At 41.6% G+C, this 15,993-nt stretch overlaps 1 protein-coding gene across 1 annotated transcript in view; it reads left to right on the top strand.

The window, feature by feature from the left end:
• ASPM (assembly factor for spindle microtubules) overlaps positions 1-15,993 on the top strand; it is a 28,308-nt gene that overhangs the window by 8,145 nt on the left and 4,170 nt on the right. Inside the window, exons 8-21 of the mRNA XM_056844724.1 lie at positions 1,277-1,418; positions 1,502-1,632; positions 2,389-2,564; positions 2,652-2,797; positions 2,890-2,975; positions 3,555-3,770; positions 6,071-6,275; positions 6,363-6,508; positions 6,595-6,717; positions 6,826-6,960; positions 8,447-10,717; positions 10,997-11,812; positions 14,355-14,525; positions 15,697-15,889. Coding sequence (XP_056700702.1) covers positions 1,277-1,418; positions 1,502-1,632; positions 2,389-2,564; positions 2,652-2,797; positions 2,890-2,975; positions 3,555-3,770; positions 6,071-6,275; positions 6,363-6,508; positions 6,595-6,717; positions 6,826-6,960; positions 8,447-10,717; positions 10,997-11,812; positions 14,355-14,525; positions 15,697-15,889 — 4,957 coding nt within the window. The remainder of the gene's footprint in view (positions 1-1,276; positions 1,419-1,501; positions 1,633-2,388; positions 2,565-2,651; positions 2,798-2,889; positions 2,976-3,554; positions 3,771-6,070; positions 6,276-6,362; positions 6,509-6,594; positions 6,718-6,825; positions 6,961-8,446; positions 10,718-10,996; positions 11,813-14,354; positions 14,526-15,696; positions 15,890-15,993) is intronic.

Here is a 15,993-nt window from a genome sequence, read left to right as displayed (position 1 = left end):
AGTGCAGGCAGGCCCCGCTGGCTGCTCCCAGGCACCCCGGAGGGCTCGCAAACCGGTGGCTGTGGCGGGGCCCTGCCTGAGTGCAGGCAGGCCCCGCTGGCCGCTCCCAGGCCGCCGGGAGGGCTCGCGAACCGGGGGCGGCAGCGGGGCCCTGCCTGAGCACAGGCAGGCCCCGCTGGCCGCTCACAGGCTGCCCGGAGGGCTCGCGAAGCGGTGGTGGCGTGGCCCTGCCTGAGCGCAGGCAGGCCCCGCTGGCCGCTTCCAGGCCACATGGAAGGCGCGCGGGCCAGCGGCGGCGGCAGTAAGTTCCTCTTCCCTCCTTCCCTCCCCCCCCACCGTATTGACCCGCATATAAGCCGAGTTCGTTTTTTTCACCCCTTTTTTGGGGCTGAAAAACTCGGCTTATACGCGAGTATATACGGTAATGTGAAATCTACCTCTGAGACTGCTAGTTCTAGCCTTGGTGAACGAAGGGAAAGGATGCAAACTCATGTGCAAGTACTGGAAAGGAACTGCAGCCTCACCTCTCCACAGCACCAGCTTGCGCTAAATTTATGACTTCTCCTTCTTCCCCTCTGTTTGCCTATTATCTATGTAGTTGCCACCTCTTCCTTTCTAAGCACTAGCTGATGCTAAGTATGTGTCAGTGTGTACCTCTCCACTCCAGTCAGCCTAGGCTGGAGAGGATGTATTTGATGCACCAGGTCACATGTTGGATGCTCTTCCAGGCTAAGGTCACAGCCTGGTTGATTCTCAAGGCCAGACAGCATATATTGATCTGTTTATAGTACCTTCATGGTGGCCCAGCTGCATCGCCAGTACTTTTAGAGATTGTGTATGGATTGCAGAAGTACTTTGGCAAGACACCTTGAACCACTCGGAATGGTCTTAGGGGTTTTTGATGGGCTTCCTTCTCATGTTTGGTGTAGATATGGCAAGCAGGAATTCAGTTTAGATTCATAGCTGGCAGGGTAAGAAAATGAAGTAACAAAGCATTAGAATGAAATAGCGTGGCTCTGCTCCCCATAAGTTTGACATGGGCAAAAATCCAAGATCACTGTGTTTGGAAATCAGATCCAGTTGTTGCTGGCTACTTAAGGACTTGTGCCATATTTGGGGATCTGAGTCTTAGTCATAGAAGTGCTAACGGGAAACTTGTAAATTAAATTGTATATTAATCTGTTTTTGATAAGTCTGTTCCAACTGTGGAACCAGACTTAAGTATATTGCTGCGAGGCAGTTATTTGGATAAAAATGATTTGCCCTATTTTAACAGACTGTCTATGGTGAACTGATATCCTTGGAGAATAATAGCGATGTAACGGGTTTGGCAATGTTTATACTCACTCGCTTGTTGTGGAACCCAGATATTGCCGCTGAATATAGGCACCCAACAGTGCCTCACCTTTATCGAGATGGTAACTGTTTTTCTTTTCACTTTTAAAAATCTGGTTTCTAGTTTGAAATGTCTCTCTTTCTAAAATTAATTCTGTATTCATAGGTCATGAAGAAGCGCTGTCCAAGTTTACACTGAAAAAATTACTTCTACTGGTTTGCTTTCTTGATCATGCCAAATCATCTAGAATTATTGATCATGACCCTTGCCTCTTCTGCAAAAATGCAGAATTTAAGGTACTCAGATTAAGCCTTTTGTTTTTGTAGGTGTGCTCCTAATTGTAATTTTTTGTGCCTTCCAAAATTTGTGTTGTAATTTCAAGATTTACTTTCTTCCTTTGGGTAATATTTTCTCAATTGGTATGGGTGAGAAAAGAAGGTAAGTGCTGAAGTTCCAGAATGCCAAAGCAGACCATATTTTCCAAACAGTGTTACAGCTTCATTTATATAGAAGTTCATTTTTGTTTTCCTAATTTCCAGGAATAATTGAAACAGTTCATATGTAATTTATTTTATGTTGTTATGTAGCTGCTTGTAAGAATGGTGTTTTTTTGTTTGTTTGTTTGTTTTGGGTATTGTGCATTCCAAATGCAAGTGGGAAACCTGGGTTTGTAAATAATTTTTTGAGTCTTCCAGGAACTTAAACAAATTAGGTATACCTTTAGCAAATTGTTGGTTTTTTTACAGCATGTTTGAATAGGTTTTACATGATTACGGGTAGCAATGCAGAACATCTCTTAGTCTTTGTTCATGTATAGTGTAGGACTGTTCACAAACTTGAAGTCTGTATCAACTATGCTAGGCTATTTTGCAACAGCTTCTCTTTGTATGCAATTAGTTGAGTACACTGATCTGTTTTATTGGTGAACTTTTACCATTACACTGGAGATCTCTAGTAGTTAGCAATCTTGATTTAATTATCATGATCACATTCAAAAGTGGAGGTATTTTTTGCTTACCAATGTATGTATAACACCTAATTTCTTACTTTAGTCCAGCAGAGAGATATTATTGGCATTTTCCCGAGACTTTTTAAGCGGAGAAGGTGACCTTTCTCGTCACCTTGGCTTCCTGGGCTTACCGGTGAATCATATGCAGACTCCACTTGACGAATTTGATTTTGCTGTAATAAATCTAGCCACTGATTTGCAGTGTGGCATTCGTCTTGTGTAAGTTGTTGAATTTTATTTTCCTATGTTATGGAAGAGTTACACTTGAAAAAAATTACTTTTCATATGAAACCCTTGTAATTTCAGAAGAACATTGGAGCTTCTGTCAAAAAACTGGAGTCTTTCAAAGAAGTTAAGAGTTCCAGCAATAAGCAGACTTCAGAAGATGCATAATGTCAATATTGCCCTTCAGGCATTAAAAGACCATAGAATTCAATTGAAAGATGAATATGGTAAGAGTTAAAAAGCTGTACTCAGATAAGTATTTATAAAACACAAATGTGTGGATGCTGCTAATCATTAACCAGTTTATTTGATTTTATAGGTTCAGGAATTGATGCCAAGGATATTGTAGACCGGCATAGAGAGAAAACACTGGCACTACTATGGAAAATAGTTTTTGCTTTTCAGGTACTGCCTAGTTAAAATATGGATAGTTTATGACATATGTGCATCTAGCAGACATACAGAATTTCAGCATGGTTCACAGGATGTCATATGAAGCAGTCTGTCCATGGAACCAAATATTAGTGTCATAATTAAAGTATCTGTTGCCTAATCTCTTGGCTGTGAGATTTAATATGCAGTGTATGACATTCCAAATCAGGGAGATTTGCCTGAAAATTAATTAGTACATCACAAAATGCCACAAGTTCTTGAAAGATAAATTTACGCTTACATATACATATGCTTCTACCAGTGGGAAGAAGTTCTTATTCCTGTATGGGCTTTGGAAACAAATAGTTTCTATTTCCTTTAAAACCTATTTTTCTATTTCGTCCCTGTTCTAACCCAAGGCGTACTATATCCTGTAATTTTCCTGTTGCAGACATAGTCTGAAATACCATATATTGGCCAGAGGATCTGGTTCTAACATCCCTAAATATCAGGACAAAACATTTAATAACTTGTGAAAATAACATTCTTTACCCATTTTATATGTATACTACTACAGTTTAATCTTTATCTAAAAATGCTTTTTGTGATTAGGTGAGTGTTTTCCTTGATCTGCATCAGTTAAAAGACGAAATAGATTTTTTAAGGAACTTGCATGACACACAAGTGAAGACTGCTGCACTGGAATCTTCTGTATCCCTCAAAGTGAGAAAAGACAGCAGTAGCTTTTATTCATCTGAAAGCTGCAGTGAAAATGTAAAGCTATTAATGGACTGGGTGAATGCTGTCTGTGTGTTTTATGGCATCCAGGTAAATATTTTGTTTTCCCTAAACGTTTATTTTATGCCACCGCTCTCAATTATTCTCTTTTTAAAAAAAGATATTTTATTAACATTTTCAATAAAAAAAGACACACAAATTACATATACACACATTCACACAATTTGTACTCCTTTGGGGAGTTTATCTCTTCATTTCAAATATCCTATACATTGTTCTTATAATCTACGTTTTAAAAAAAATTTCCTTCTATCCTATTCTCATGTTTGGTTAGATGACTGGCAGAGGCAGAGTTTTTTAAAAAAAATACTTTTTATTGCTTTTTCCATAAAAATAATACATTTCTTATTCGGTATTCCATATAGCTTATCTTTCCATATATTTATGAAAAATAATGCATAGCTTAATGTATACCTTCATAGTCAAATGCATATAATAATTTGAACTTCCCCCCCAACTTCCTCTAACCCGTTCCTAATTAAGTCACTCCTTTATATTACTATTTGTCTATTCCTTCTAAACTAGTATATATTTACATATAATTGTCTATTTCTTTCTAGTGTCCATATATACTCCATAACTTAGTAACCCAATCTCTAATATATTCAATTAGCATTAAAGATATTTAAAGATACTGTTAGGATACATAATTACTCCAAAAACAAGGATAGAACTATATATTCTTTACATTATCAAGTAAATTAAAAAACTCATTGTTATTTCCCTGCACTTCCCCTTACTCCCAACATTTCAATACCCTCCAACCCTTTATCCCTTCTTTTTGAACGACTTTTTCTGTCGGGGGTTTCTATTTGTTTTTTCTTGCTTTCTTAATGTAGTCTCTTGGAGTCCATGGTGACCAGTTACTGCATCTTGCCCAGTTGAGTTTTCATCGCGTCGTGTTTCTTCTTGGTCTCTTCCTTGGATAGGATCTGTCAGTTCTTTATTTCTTAATAAAAATCTTTCAGCCAGCAGAGGCAGAGATTTAAGGGCACATATTTTTCCAGTTTATTTTAGTTACACTGTTGGTGTCGATTTACTTTTAGTATTTTTATCTCCTCTAACTATCGCCTTCATCACCTGGTTTTGTTGGAAGTCTCACAGCTAAATTTGGATGACTGTACCGTGTCATTGTAGAAGGAAATTGATCTTATCCACATACTGACTTGGAAAGAGCAGAGGTACTGTTTATTTAAAGGAAACTCTTGGGATTAACAGTTGTAGAACCTATTTTCTTATTAAATATTGACATGTACAAAAGGCATCATTAGTAACCTTCTGCAACCAGCCCATTGACAACCCTGCATGTGGAGAATTGCAGGCTTAGGAAGATCTTAGAAATGGTGGTTTCTAAAGATATGATTTTGGTTTGATTTATTGACGTGGCAAGGAGACTTCATATGAAGGAGAGCAGCCAAGAAACCTTCCATTGAAAGGACCTAGCTAAGCAATAGTACAGTAAAAGCTTAATTTATCAGCTCTAATGGGGAATGGGATTTCTTTTAATCAAACACACCAGATACTCTTGCCGCTCTGTCCTACCCAGAAGAATCCTCAGCAACCAAACCCCACCCTACTGGGAATGCCATGGCAACAGCCCTTGAGCCTCTTGGGACCCTGAGGCTATGGATCCATCCTACAAAGCAGGCAGGCAAGTGGACCTGCTGCCTGAGTGCCCTAACAACAAGAGGCAGGCTGAGGGAGAAGGAGGCACCTGAGGATGACATCAGCAGGCAGTGCCAGTTATCAGCCATATCTGGAGGCATCAGGTTGACTGGCTGGAGATGTGACAGTGGAGCTCATGTGTTCCCAAAGATGGGAGGGATTTGGTGGTTGCAATGCTGATCAACAGGGTATTCTGGATAATTAGGGAATAGGCAACACTTTTTTTTTCATTTTGGCTACATTGTTAACACTTTTTAGTTATTTACAGGGTGGATAAAAATCAATTATTTTTAATCAAAAATCGAATTTTAAAAATTTAAATTGGATTTTTTTTAATCAAATGCTTTTTGAGGAAAAATCTTTAAGATACAAAGGTTATTCATCATAAAATAAGGATAAGGTTTTAATTATGTAGCATGAGGCTGTATATTCATGCAATGTTTAATTTTTTGGGTGAATGAATTCCATTATTCCATTCACACTGTCATGCTCTTCCAGAAGTTTCCGTAAGATTATTTTGTGTGGTTTTTCCATCTAGATTCTGTCACAGATGCTTGGTTTTGCAATTCTCAAAACTGTGAATTTGTGTCTGCAGAGGATCATGTCTTTCCTTCTCCACAGCAAAAAGGTTGTAAAATTTTTCATAATTCTATTTTTTTAACTAGGTTGAGAACTTCACGGTATCCTTTTCAGATGGAAGAGTACTGTGTTATTTGATTCATCATTACCATCCACGTTATGTGCCTTTGGAAGCCATATGTCAGTGTACAACCCAAACAGTAGAATGCACCAAAAGTGGTACATTGGCTCTGAATTTGTCCTCTGAGTCTGATGATTCCCTAAGTCTGCTGAATGGAACTTTTGGCCAAGGTAAATTTGTTAAATGTTGCTTATAAGAAATGTGGTGCCTCTTTTATCTGATTTAACAAACACAATCCTTTTTCTCCCCTAATGCAGCTGTAACCACTTCAGCACTCTATAAAGAACTCCTCGACAATGAGAAAAAAAACTTCCAGCTGATTAATGATGCCGTTTCTGACCTTGGGGGTGTTCCATCTATGATTCACCATGTAGATATGTCTAACACAATACCTGATGAGAAGGTAATGAGCACACATTTGAAATTCATTATATCTTCTTTCCATTGTAAAAATACTAAGTGCCTGTATATTTTTGTTCTCTTCTCTAGGTGGTTATCACCTATGTGTCGTTTCTGTGTTCACGGCTTCTAGATCTTTGTAAAGAGATCCGAGCAGCTCGACTTATTCAGTCTGCATGGAGGAAACACAGGCTGAAGAAAAAACTTTCTCAGGTACTTTTCAGGTGCTTTTGAATTTTGCCCTATATTAGCAGCAGAAATTGACTCTCTAGGTGGAAGACAGAGTTGTTCAATTTATCCTGGAATTTTCTCTCTTACTAGAGCATCAAACAAACTTTGAATGCAACCGTTGTAATTCAGAAACACTGGAGAAGGTATTTGGCTCAGAGGGAACTTCAGAAATTTAAAAAGGCAAAGCGAGAAGAAGCTGAAAGAGTGTCTTCTATAGTAATTCAGGTAATTCTGCATGTGAAACCACTTCATCACATTAGCTCTTCCATTCTGGGAAGACATTAACAGGGTGCTCACTCTAGTGGGAAGGCACGAGAGGCTAAAGCAGGAAAGGACCAGAGTCTAGTTTTTGGTACAATGAACCTGCAAAATACCTGTGTTGTGTGGCGCTGCAAGATATCTGGAAATGAGACTGCTAGCCAGCATGTGTAAACTGGTCTCCATTGCTTGGAGGAAGAGTGCAGCAAATAAAATAAGGTTGATTGCTTAACTGTTACCTAGTGGTCAGGGGGGAAATAATTGTCTTTACTTCATGGCATAGGACTGCTTTAAAATGAAATCTGTTCTGTGTCTGCAGGGTAAGAAACAGTGATTGCTGCCACACCAAGTTTTAAACTTGTCAGGTACAAAGTTACCAGTGATGAGTTTCTATAGTGCCATTTTCCTAAATCCTGGTGTGAAAATGTTCAGATTATATAGGTACTTGCTTCCATGTCTTCATCCCTCCAAATCAGTATCAAGAAATAATTCCATATATGTTGGGAAGCATTTGTATTCAACTAACATGATCTTGTAGCACATTATTCTGAGAGAAATGATAACAGTGTGGTTACCTTTCTACAATTTGGATTAAACTACATTGATTCATCCAGCTAGATTGCCTGAAGTCTCAGAACTGGTACCCTGAATCTTGAGACTTCTACATCAAGTAAAATGCGGGGTTAACCAATGGGATACTTTCTAGCCCTCACCTGTAGAAAGAATCTTGAAACTTTTATAAGAATATTTCAGCTCTTCATGTTAAAAACAAACTATGCCGACGTCTTGTCAAAAGCTAGAATAAAATGCTGTATTTAGGGATTTTAGTGGATTCTTGGATATAGATTTGTTTTTCAAAGTGAGAGGTTTGTTATAATTACAAACAGGAAACAAACATTTCATTGATTAACACGTATATATTCAATATACTGTAATTCTTGCTGGACATGTGCTTTGGTTTGGGCAGATATTTTACTTATTTTCTGGGCTGTTCCAGTAATTCATACTCTTTGTTGTCAGATTCTAGGTCTTAATCTAGATTTACTTGGATATGAATTACCTTTGGACTATTTGGTCTATTGGACAGCATTTGTGTTACAGATGTAGAATTAATAGTCAGTCTGCAAGATAATTGTTGCATGCAGGAAATTATGGGAAGGTAGTTTTAATCTGGAAATTAGCTCACATGTGCAAATTAACATTCTGATGTAGAAGCAGTGGAGGTCTGAATATTGAATCTTATAAGTATGTTGAAACGTGGTCTGCCTTTGTAATGGCCTCAAATTATGAAGTTAGAAATGGGGTTTGACTCTATCTTTCTGGTATTAATTTTTTTTTAAAAAATACCTAAATCCCAGAAATTGATTCAGAGTTATGTAACAATCTGTGTTTGATGTTAAAGGGAGATTTGAACTGAAATAATTTATAATTGTGATGGTTTTTTTCTCTTTAGAAATACTGGAGAGGATATCATGCCAGAAGAAAATATTTGCAGCTGCGGTATTATACAATCCTTATGCAAGCAAGGATGAGAATGTTGCTTTCACTTGCTGCTTACAAAAAAGTTCTCTGGGCTGCTGTCACCATTCAAAGGCGCTGGCGGGCTTCATTGAGGGCAAAAAAGGATTACCAAAGATACCAGTACTTTAAGGTGTCCGCATTTGTGATTCAGTCTGCATTTAGAAGATGGAAAGGCTGCAAAATGAAGCAGAAAATGGAAGCTGAGCTGCTGTTGCAAGAGACAGAACTGGCAAAAAAAACAAGAGCTGCTGTTCTAATTCAGTCATGGTACAGGATGATCAGAGATCGAAGTAGTTACTTGCACCTTAGACAAAATGTTATCAAGATACAAGCCTGGTTTAGATGCATTCAAGCTAAATTGATTTACGAACAGAAGAAAGCAGGTGTATTAGCTATTCAAAAGTATTACACAGCATACAGACTGGGAAAAACTGAAAGGGAAACATATCTGCAGAAACGTACAGCAATAATAGTTCTACAATCTGCTTTTAGGGGAATGAAAGCTCGTTTATTATTTAGGCGGATGAGAGCAGTTTGCATCATTCTGTCATTTTGGCGAATGAGACAAGAGAGGCAAAGGTTTCTACATGTGAAACACTCTGTTATTGTGGTGCAGTCACATGTGAGAAAGCAACAGCAGCTAAAAAGATACCGAGCAATTAAAGTTGCTGCCTCTGTTATTCAGGCCCGATACAGAGCATACAGAGCTTCTAAAAAAGCAATTATTTCTTATCAGGAATTACGCCATGCTGCTGTCATTTTACAATCTGCATTCAGAACAAGACAAGCTAGGAGGAAGGCCAATATGCTGAAATCTGTAATAAAAATCCAGTCCTGTTTTCGTGCTTACGTTGCCCGGAAACGTTTTCTAAACTTAAAACGTGCTGCTGTGAAAATTCAGGCTTTTATAAAGATGAGGCAAGCACGTAAACGTTACTGTGCATTAAGAGAAGCAGCCATATGTGTCCAGCAAAGGTACCGTTCCCAGAAATGTGCCTTTCAACTGAAAGAAGACTATGCAAAACTGAGACAAGTGTGTGTAAAAGTCCAAGCTGTTGTACGAGGAAATCGTGCTCGGAAACGGGTGAAGAGAAGGCAAGAGGCGGCAATTGTACTTCAGGCCCAATACAGAATGAAAAGAGAGAGGCAACGCTATCTGAGCCTGTGTAGAGCTACTGCTGTTATTCAAATGTACTATTGTGCCTACAGAGAAGGAACCCGCCAGAGGGAGAACTTCATGCAACTCAAAAAGGCAACTGTCTGCTTGCAAGCAGCCTGCAGGGGTTATAGGCTGCGCAAAACACTACAGCATGAAAATGAAGCTGCTCTCAAGATCCAGGCAGCTTTTAGGGCTCATGCTGCAAGAATGAAATACCAAGCCATGGTTAAAGCTTCCCTTGTGATTCAGAGATGGTATAGGGCTTCCAAAACCACATCGAGAATCCGGAAAAGTTTCTTAAGGACCAAAGCAGCCATTGTTACCTTGCAGGCAGCTTCCCGTGGCTGGCTAGTAAGGAAACAGATTCAGGAACAGCATGCTGCTGCGACTGTTATCCAGTCTGCCTTTAGGAAGTATAAGGCTCTGAAAAAGTTCACAATGACAAGAAATGCAGCTCTAACGCTTCAGCAGCATTATAGAGCTCTAATTTCTGGTAGAGAACAACGGCAGGCATATATTTTGCTCCGCAACTGCGTCATACAACTTCAGGCAGCTTGGAGAGGCAGTGTGGTGAAAAAACAAATAAAAAGACAACATCAGGGTGCAGTAGTCATACAGTCCTACTATAAGATGCACATCAGTCGAACAAAGTTCAAAAGTTTGAGACGGGCTACTGTCTCCATTCAAAGATGGTATCGTGCTGGTGTCCTTGCCAACTGCCAAAGGCAGGAGTACCTGACATTAAAGGAAGCGACTGTTAAAATCCAAGCAGTTTATAGAGGTGTGAGAACCAGGCAAAAAGTTCAGTGCATGCATCATGCTGCTTCCTGTATACAAGCAATGTTTAAAATGCATCAAGTTTATTTTAGGTATCAGGCAATGAAGCTGGCGACAGCTGTAATTCAGGTAAGATACAGAGCTGTTTGCAGAAGAAGACAGGAACGGGCAAAGTATCTGGAGCTGAGAGAAGCTTCCCTCATCCTTCAGTCTGCCTACAGAGGCATGAAAGTTAGACAAGAGCTAAAAACTTTGCACCGCTCTGCAGTTTCTATTCAGTCATTTTATCGAATGTACAAGCAGCAAAAGTATTTCCGGCGGTTAATTGCAGCGGCAAAACTGATCCAGCAGTGGTATCGTGGTTGCAAAGACCGAAATGTTCAGGTGCGCAAGTACAGGCAGATAAAGATTGCTGCCCTTAAAATTCAAGCCACGTTCAGAGGCATGAAAGAAAGGCGCTGTTTAAACAAGATGCACGTGGCTGCCACCACCATTCAAAGGAGATTTAGAACTTTTCTTCAGCGGCAGGAGTTCATTTCTGTTAAGGCAGCTGCTGTGACCATTCAGAGGAAGTATCGAGCTACAGTACTAGCAAAAGATCGGCGCAACAAGTATCTTAGCCTCTGTAAATCTGCTGTCATTGTGCAGTCTACCTTCAGAGGCATGTTGGTCAGGAAACGTGTGAACCGAATGCATGCAGCTGCTACCATGATTCAAGCAGCTATCAGAATGCATATAGCGCGTAATCGTTACAGAGCTGTGAAGCTTGCTTCTGTCATAATACAACAGCGCTACAGAGCATACAAAGAAACTTATAACACAAGGGAACTATACTTGAAGCAGCGCCGCTCTGCTTTAATTCTTCAGGCAGCCTACAGGGGAATGAAATCGCGAGGCATCTTAAAGAAAGAACACATTGCTGCAGCAGTCATCCAGAGGCACTTTCGCATGTACAGGCAACATTGTTCCTACAAAGAATGGGCAGCCATAACCATACAAACAAGATTCAGAGCCAGTCGACTTAGCACGCTTGCAGTCCAGCAGTACTCTTTCGAGAGAGCTGTCACTAACCTTCAGATGGCTCCTTGCACGATGAAGGAGGCAAGCCCTCAGACAAGGCATCACGCTGCCCTTGTACTTCAGAGGGGTTTTAAAATCTGGAGAGACCGTAGAAAATACCTGGCTTATCAAGCAGCCGCTACTGTCCTTCAGAGACGACACAGAGCACTGATTTTGTCAAGAAGGCAAGCAGGAGAATATCTTTGCCTTCGCGCAGCGGCTGTTTGTATTCAGTCTTTCTACAGAGGTTTTAGAATAAGGAGAAAAGTTTGGCGCATGCATTCTGCAGCAAGAGCAATTCAGGTAAATGTGCATAGTCTTGCAGACTACTTAATAGCAATGAAGCACTAGGGCTGCACAAAAGATAAAAATGGAGGTAGACACCCTGTCCACGCCCTGCCCCCTGAGGGACTCGCAGCCTCCCAACTCTCCCACCCTCGTCGGGACTGGGGGGGGGGGCGCTCAGCGGCCCTGGGAAGAAGAAGAAGAAGAGAGGGGTAGGGGGTGGGGAGTCCCGCGTCTTTTCCGCCCTTCCCTCCCTCTCGGGGCTGCCACCGCCGCTGCTCACCACCCGGCGCGGCCCAGGCGGCCCTCGGCCTTCTGCCCCACCATCGGCATCTGCATCTGCCCCCAGCCAGGCAGCGGCGGCTCCCCCCACCCAGGGCTGGCCTGAGGCGAGAGGTGCTGCTTGGCCACCCTTCGTATTTCCCGGGCGGAAGTGGGGCCCAGAGAGGATCCAGCTGAAGGGGTCGGGGGGGGGGTACCGCCGGTGCCGCCCCTGTGCTCCACGCAGGGACCCGGGGGGGGGCTCAGCCCGGATCAGAGGCCGCCAGTGGGGTGGGGGCGGGGGTCTCACCGCCTCCCTCGGCAGAGCCCCCTGCCCCCCCTCTCGGGTCGTGGCCAGGGGGGGCTGCCGTGAGGGAGGCGGGACCAGGGCGGCTGCCCGGGGCGCAGGCCTCGGAGGGGGGGAGGGGGCAGAACTGGCCCGAGGGGCGAAGCTTTAAACAGATTGGTTTGTTGGGGGCGGAGGTGGGGGGGGGAATGCAAACTGACAGTGTATATATATATTTTATTGTAAGGGAAGTACCACGCCAAGGAAGGAGGATGGGTCTTCCCCTCTCAGGCCGCTTCACGCCTCCCTTGGCTGCCCCCCACCTCCGGAGATGGGAAAGGGCCGCCGCCAGCAGGAGCGGCTCAGTTCATTCGCACGGTGGAGGCGATGACAGCCGCCGCCTCCTCTCCTGTCACCTGACCGACACCCCCGTGCGTGCAGAGCCGCACTCAAGGGGCCAAAGAGCCGCATGCGGCTCGGGAGCCGCGGTTTGCCGGCCCCTGGGCTAGATCACAACAAAACTGTTCTGTTTAGGAAGCGGAAATGAAAGCAGCTGTCAAAAGGTGTGGCTTTTGTGAGTACCTATGTGTAAATAGTTTTTTTGACAGTTACAGCAAGCGGAATTGAGGTAGGTATTATGGTCATTAGGTAACCCTGCAGATGTTACTAGTGGTCAAATTACCAGTTCTTTTATTTTCTTTAAGTACAAAATAAATCACTTTTATATATCATGTATCAACGTAGTTTCACTTGGATCAGTGAATATGACAGTTGCTTTAAACAGGATTTTAACCTGATCATAATGTTGACTCCGTTACTCTTAACCACTATACCATACTGTCTCACTACTGATCTAGCGAGATTAATTTTTATGTTTTAAAATTATCTTAGCTGTCTTTAGTGATCAAGTGTAGCTGGGGTGGATAACTTTAAAACCTCAGTGTAAAAACTTACTAATTTTTATACAGATCTTTTATGGTTATGGTTCAGTTTTCCTACAGAAGATGTATTTTAAAACAGCTTTAAAAGTGACTGCTTCTATGACTAGTATTTTTTTTATTAAGGGTAGCAATACCTTATCTAATGAACTGTAACTGAGTATATAAGGTCTTCCAATTAAATGGAAATCTTCGTTTTGAGAAGAACCAAACTTGTAAATTGTAGAATCACAGAATCATAGAGTTGGAAGGGCTTTCTAAACCAACCCTCAGCTCAATGCTGGATCAGCCTAGAGCATCCCTGACAAGTGTTTGTCCAGTTGCTGCTTGAAGACTGTCAGTGAGGGGGAGCTCACCACCTCCCTGGGCAGCTGATTCCACCGCTGAACTACGCTTACTGTAAACGTTTTTCCTGATATCCATCCAGTACCTTTCCGTCCATAATTTAACAGAATTAGATCCCTACACTTGGTAGCCTAGTTAGATTAGAGTCCTAGTAGGAGTTGGACTACTGCCTACTGATGATCAGTAGTTGAAGCTTTGGCTTCTGCTCTACCTTACTGAGGGTCAGACCCCACATTATGTGAGAGATCCAGTGTAATTTTGAACTAAAATGGAATCAGGCTGCAGCAAAGCTTTTTTGGCTATTTTCTGATAGAAATCCCCCTAACCTGCTATTAGTCCAGGTAGGTGAAAAAAATTAAGATACAATAAGGGTACCTGTCTCTTGCCTGTCAAGGGGTAATGTCTGCTCAATATGGTGTGGGGGTGGGAGGGCTTACAGAAATCATCTCTGGAAATGTGAACAAATGCAACTTCTATTTTGTATATTCAGGTTAGTTTAGGGCGAACAAAAGCACTTTTTTTAAACATTCCTTCTATTAAGTGCATTCAGTTTTGTTTGTAAAAATGCTCACTCTATAGTTCATGTCTGCACAGATCATTTTGCTTAAGCTTGTGCTGAAGTTCAGACATCCACGTTGGTGGTTTGTTAAACTCCTCTTAAAAGATGTGGTCACCTAAAAGATGTCCTCTCTCCCTCAAAGTAGTAATGTATTATTTGTGTTTTAAACAGAGGTGGTATTGTGCAAAAATACAGAGGAGAAAATTCCTACAGTACCGTGAGAAAATTGTTAAAATTCAGAGAATGGTGAGGAAATGGATGAAGTGTAAAAATGCGAGTTCTGACAAAATTCAGAAAGGTGTGAGCAAAAGGACACTAAATAACGGAATTACTAAATTTCAGGTAAATAAACATACTTGAGAAGTTTTTCTCTTTGAGCCATAGAAAGATGATTAAAACTTTTATTTTGCTACTTGCATGCACCATGTGCTTTCCCCCCCAGTGAGGTAAAGAAATGAATCTGTGGAGCATGAACAATAATGCTATGGGTGCTTAGAGGATGGGTCTCGACTTGCATTTTAAATTTGGTTTAGCCTACGTAAGCTTCCTTCCAGAAAAGATCTTGCGAACTACATCTAAAATAAATCTAGCATATCAGTAAAGTGGGTCACCAGTCAGTCCATCCAAACCTGCCAGTCGCTCAGCTGTCATTCCTTTCTCATCAGTTGTTCAGCACTGACTGGGGGTAGTGTCCCTTTGAGTACCAAACAGTTGATGAGGTCAGAACTCAAGAGCCCACCAGGCACAGCCAGTCTTCATCAGGACTGACTGATTAAGCCATACCAAACCAGCCAGGCTCTTAAGTCCAGGTGCATCCTTGGTTCATTAGTTGCTTGTCATTGACTGTAGTGGGGAGAGTCTCCCTCTCATTAGCACCAGACATCTGAACATAAGAACGTAAGAAAAACCCTGCTGGATCAGCCCAAGGCCCATCAAGTCCAGCAGTCTGTTCACACAGTGGCCAATCAGGTGCCTCTAGGAAGCCCCCAAACAAGACGACTGCAGCAGCGCCATCCTGCCTGTGTTCCACAGCTCCTAAGATAATAGGCATGCTCCTCTGATCCTGGAGAGAATAGATATGCATCATGACTAGTATCCATTTTAACTAGTAGCCATGAATACCCCTTTCCTCCATCAACATGTCCACTCCCCTCTTAAAGCCTTCCAAGTTGGCAGCCATCAGCACATTTTGGGGCAGGAAGTTCCACAATTTAACTATGCGTTGTGTGAAAAAATACTTCTTTTTATCTGTTTTGAATCTCTCACTGTTTTGAATCTGCACTGGAGCCCTCTGGGTATATCCCGGACCTATCAAGTGCTCAGCACTGATTGAAAGATCACTCCCATAAGTTTGTGATCATGGGATCACTTGGAGAAGCTATTATGCTGACACTATTTTATGTGCACTCTGTTGTAATCCCAAATGCTCACTCCCTGTAATGTTTGGATTTTCCTTTGTTTGTTGTGCTCGTCTTTGACCGTAATAGTTTGTTCATTCTGGGTTTGTTTTTAGGCTTTGTGGAGAGGGTACTCGTGGAGGAAAAAGACCGACACTGATGAAACTAGAGCTCTGCGAGATAGTTTGGTGATGGCCAATAAAGAAAGCAAAGAAGAGATGAAGCTGTGTAATAGAACTGCACTTGCCATTGATCACCTTCTAAAATACAAACATTTTTCATACATTCTGGCAGCTTTAAAAGACCTGGGTTCGTTAGTAATACCTAACTTGTAAAATCATTTCTCATTCGTTAATATATAAATGACCAGTCTTTCTGTTTTGGTGTATTAATTGTACAAAGGCCTCAAATTT

The sequence above is a fragment of the Euleptes europaea genome, chromosome 2 (genome assembly GCF_029931775.1).
Source record: "Euleptes europaea isolate rEulEur1 chromosome 2, rEulEur1.hap1, whole genome shotgun sequence".
NCBI classification, from domain to species: domain Eukaryota; kingdom Metazoa; phylum Chordata; class Lepidosauria; order Squamata; family Sphaerodactylidae; genus Euleptes; species Euleptes europaea.
The sequence above is the reverse complement of the archived record's forward strand: the minus strand, read 5'-3'. Positions and strand labels throughout refer to the sequence as shown.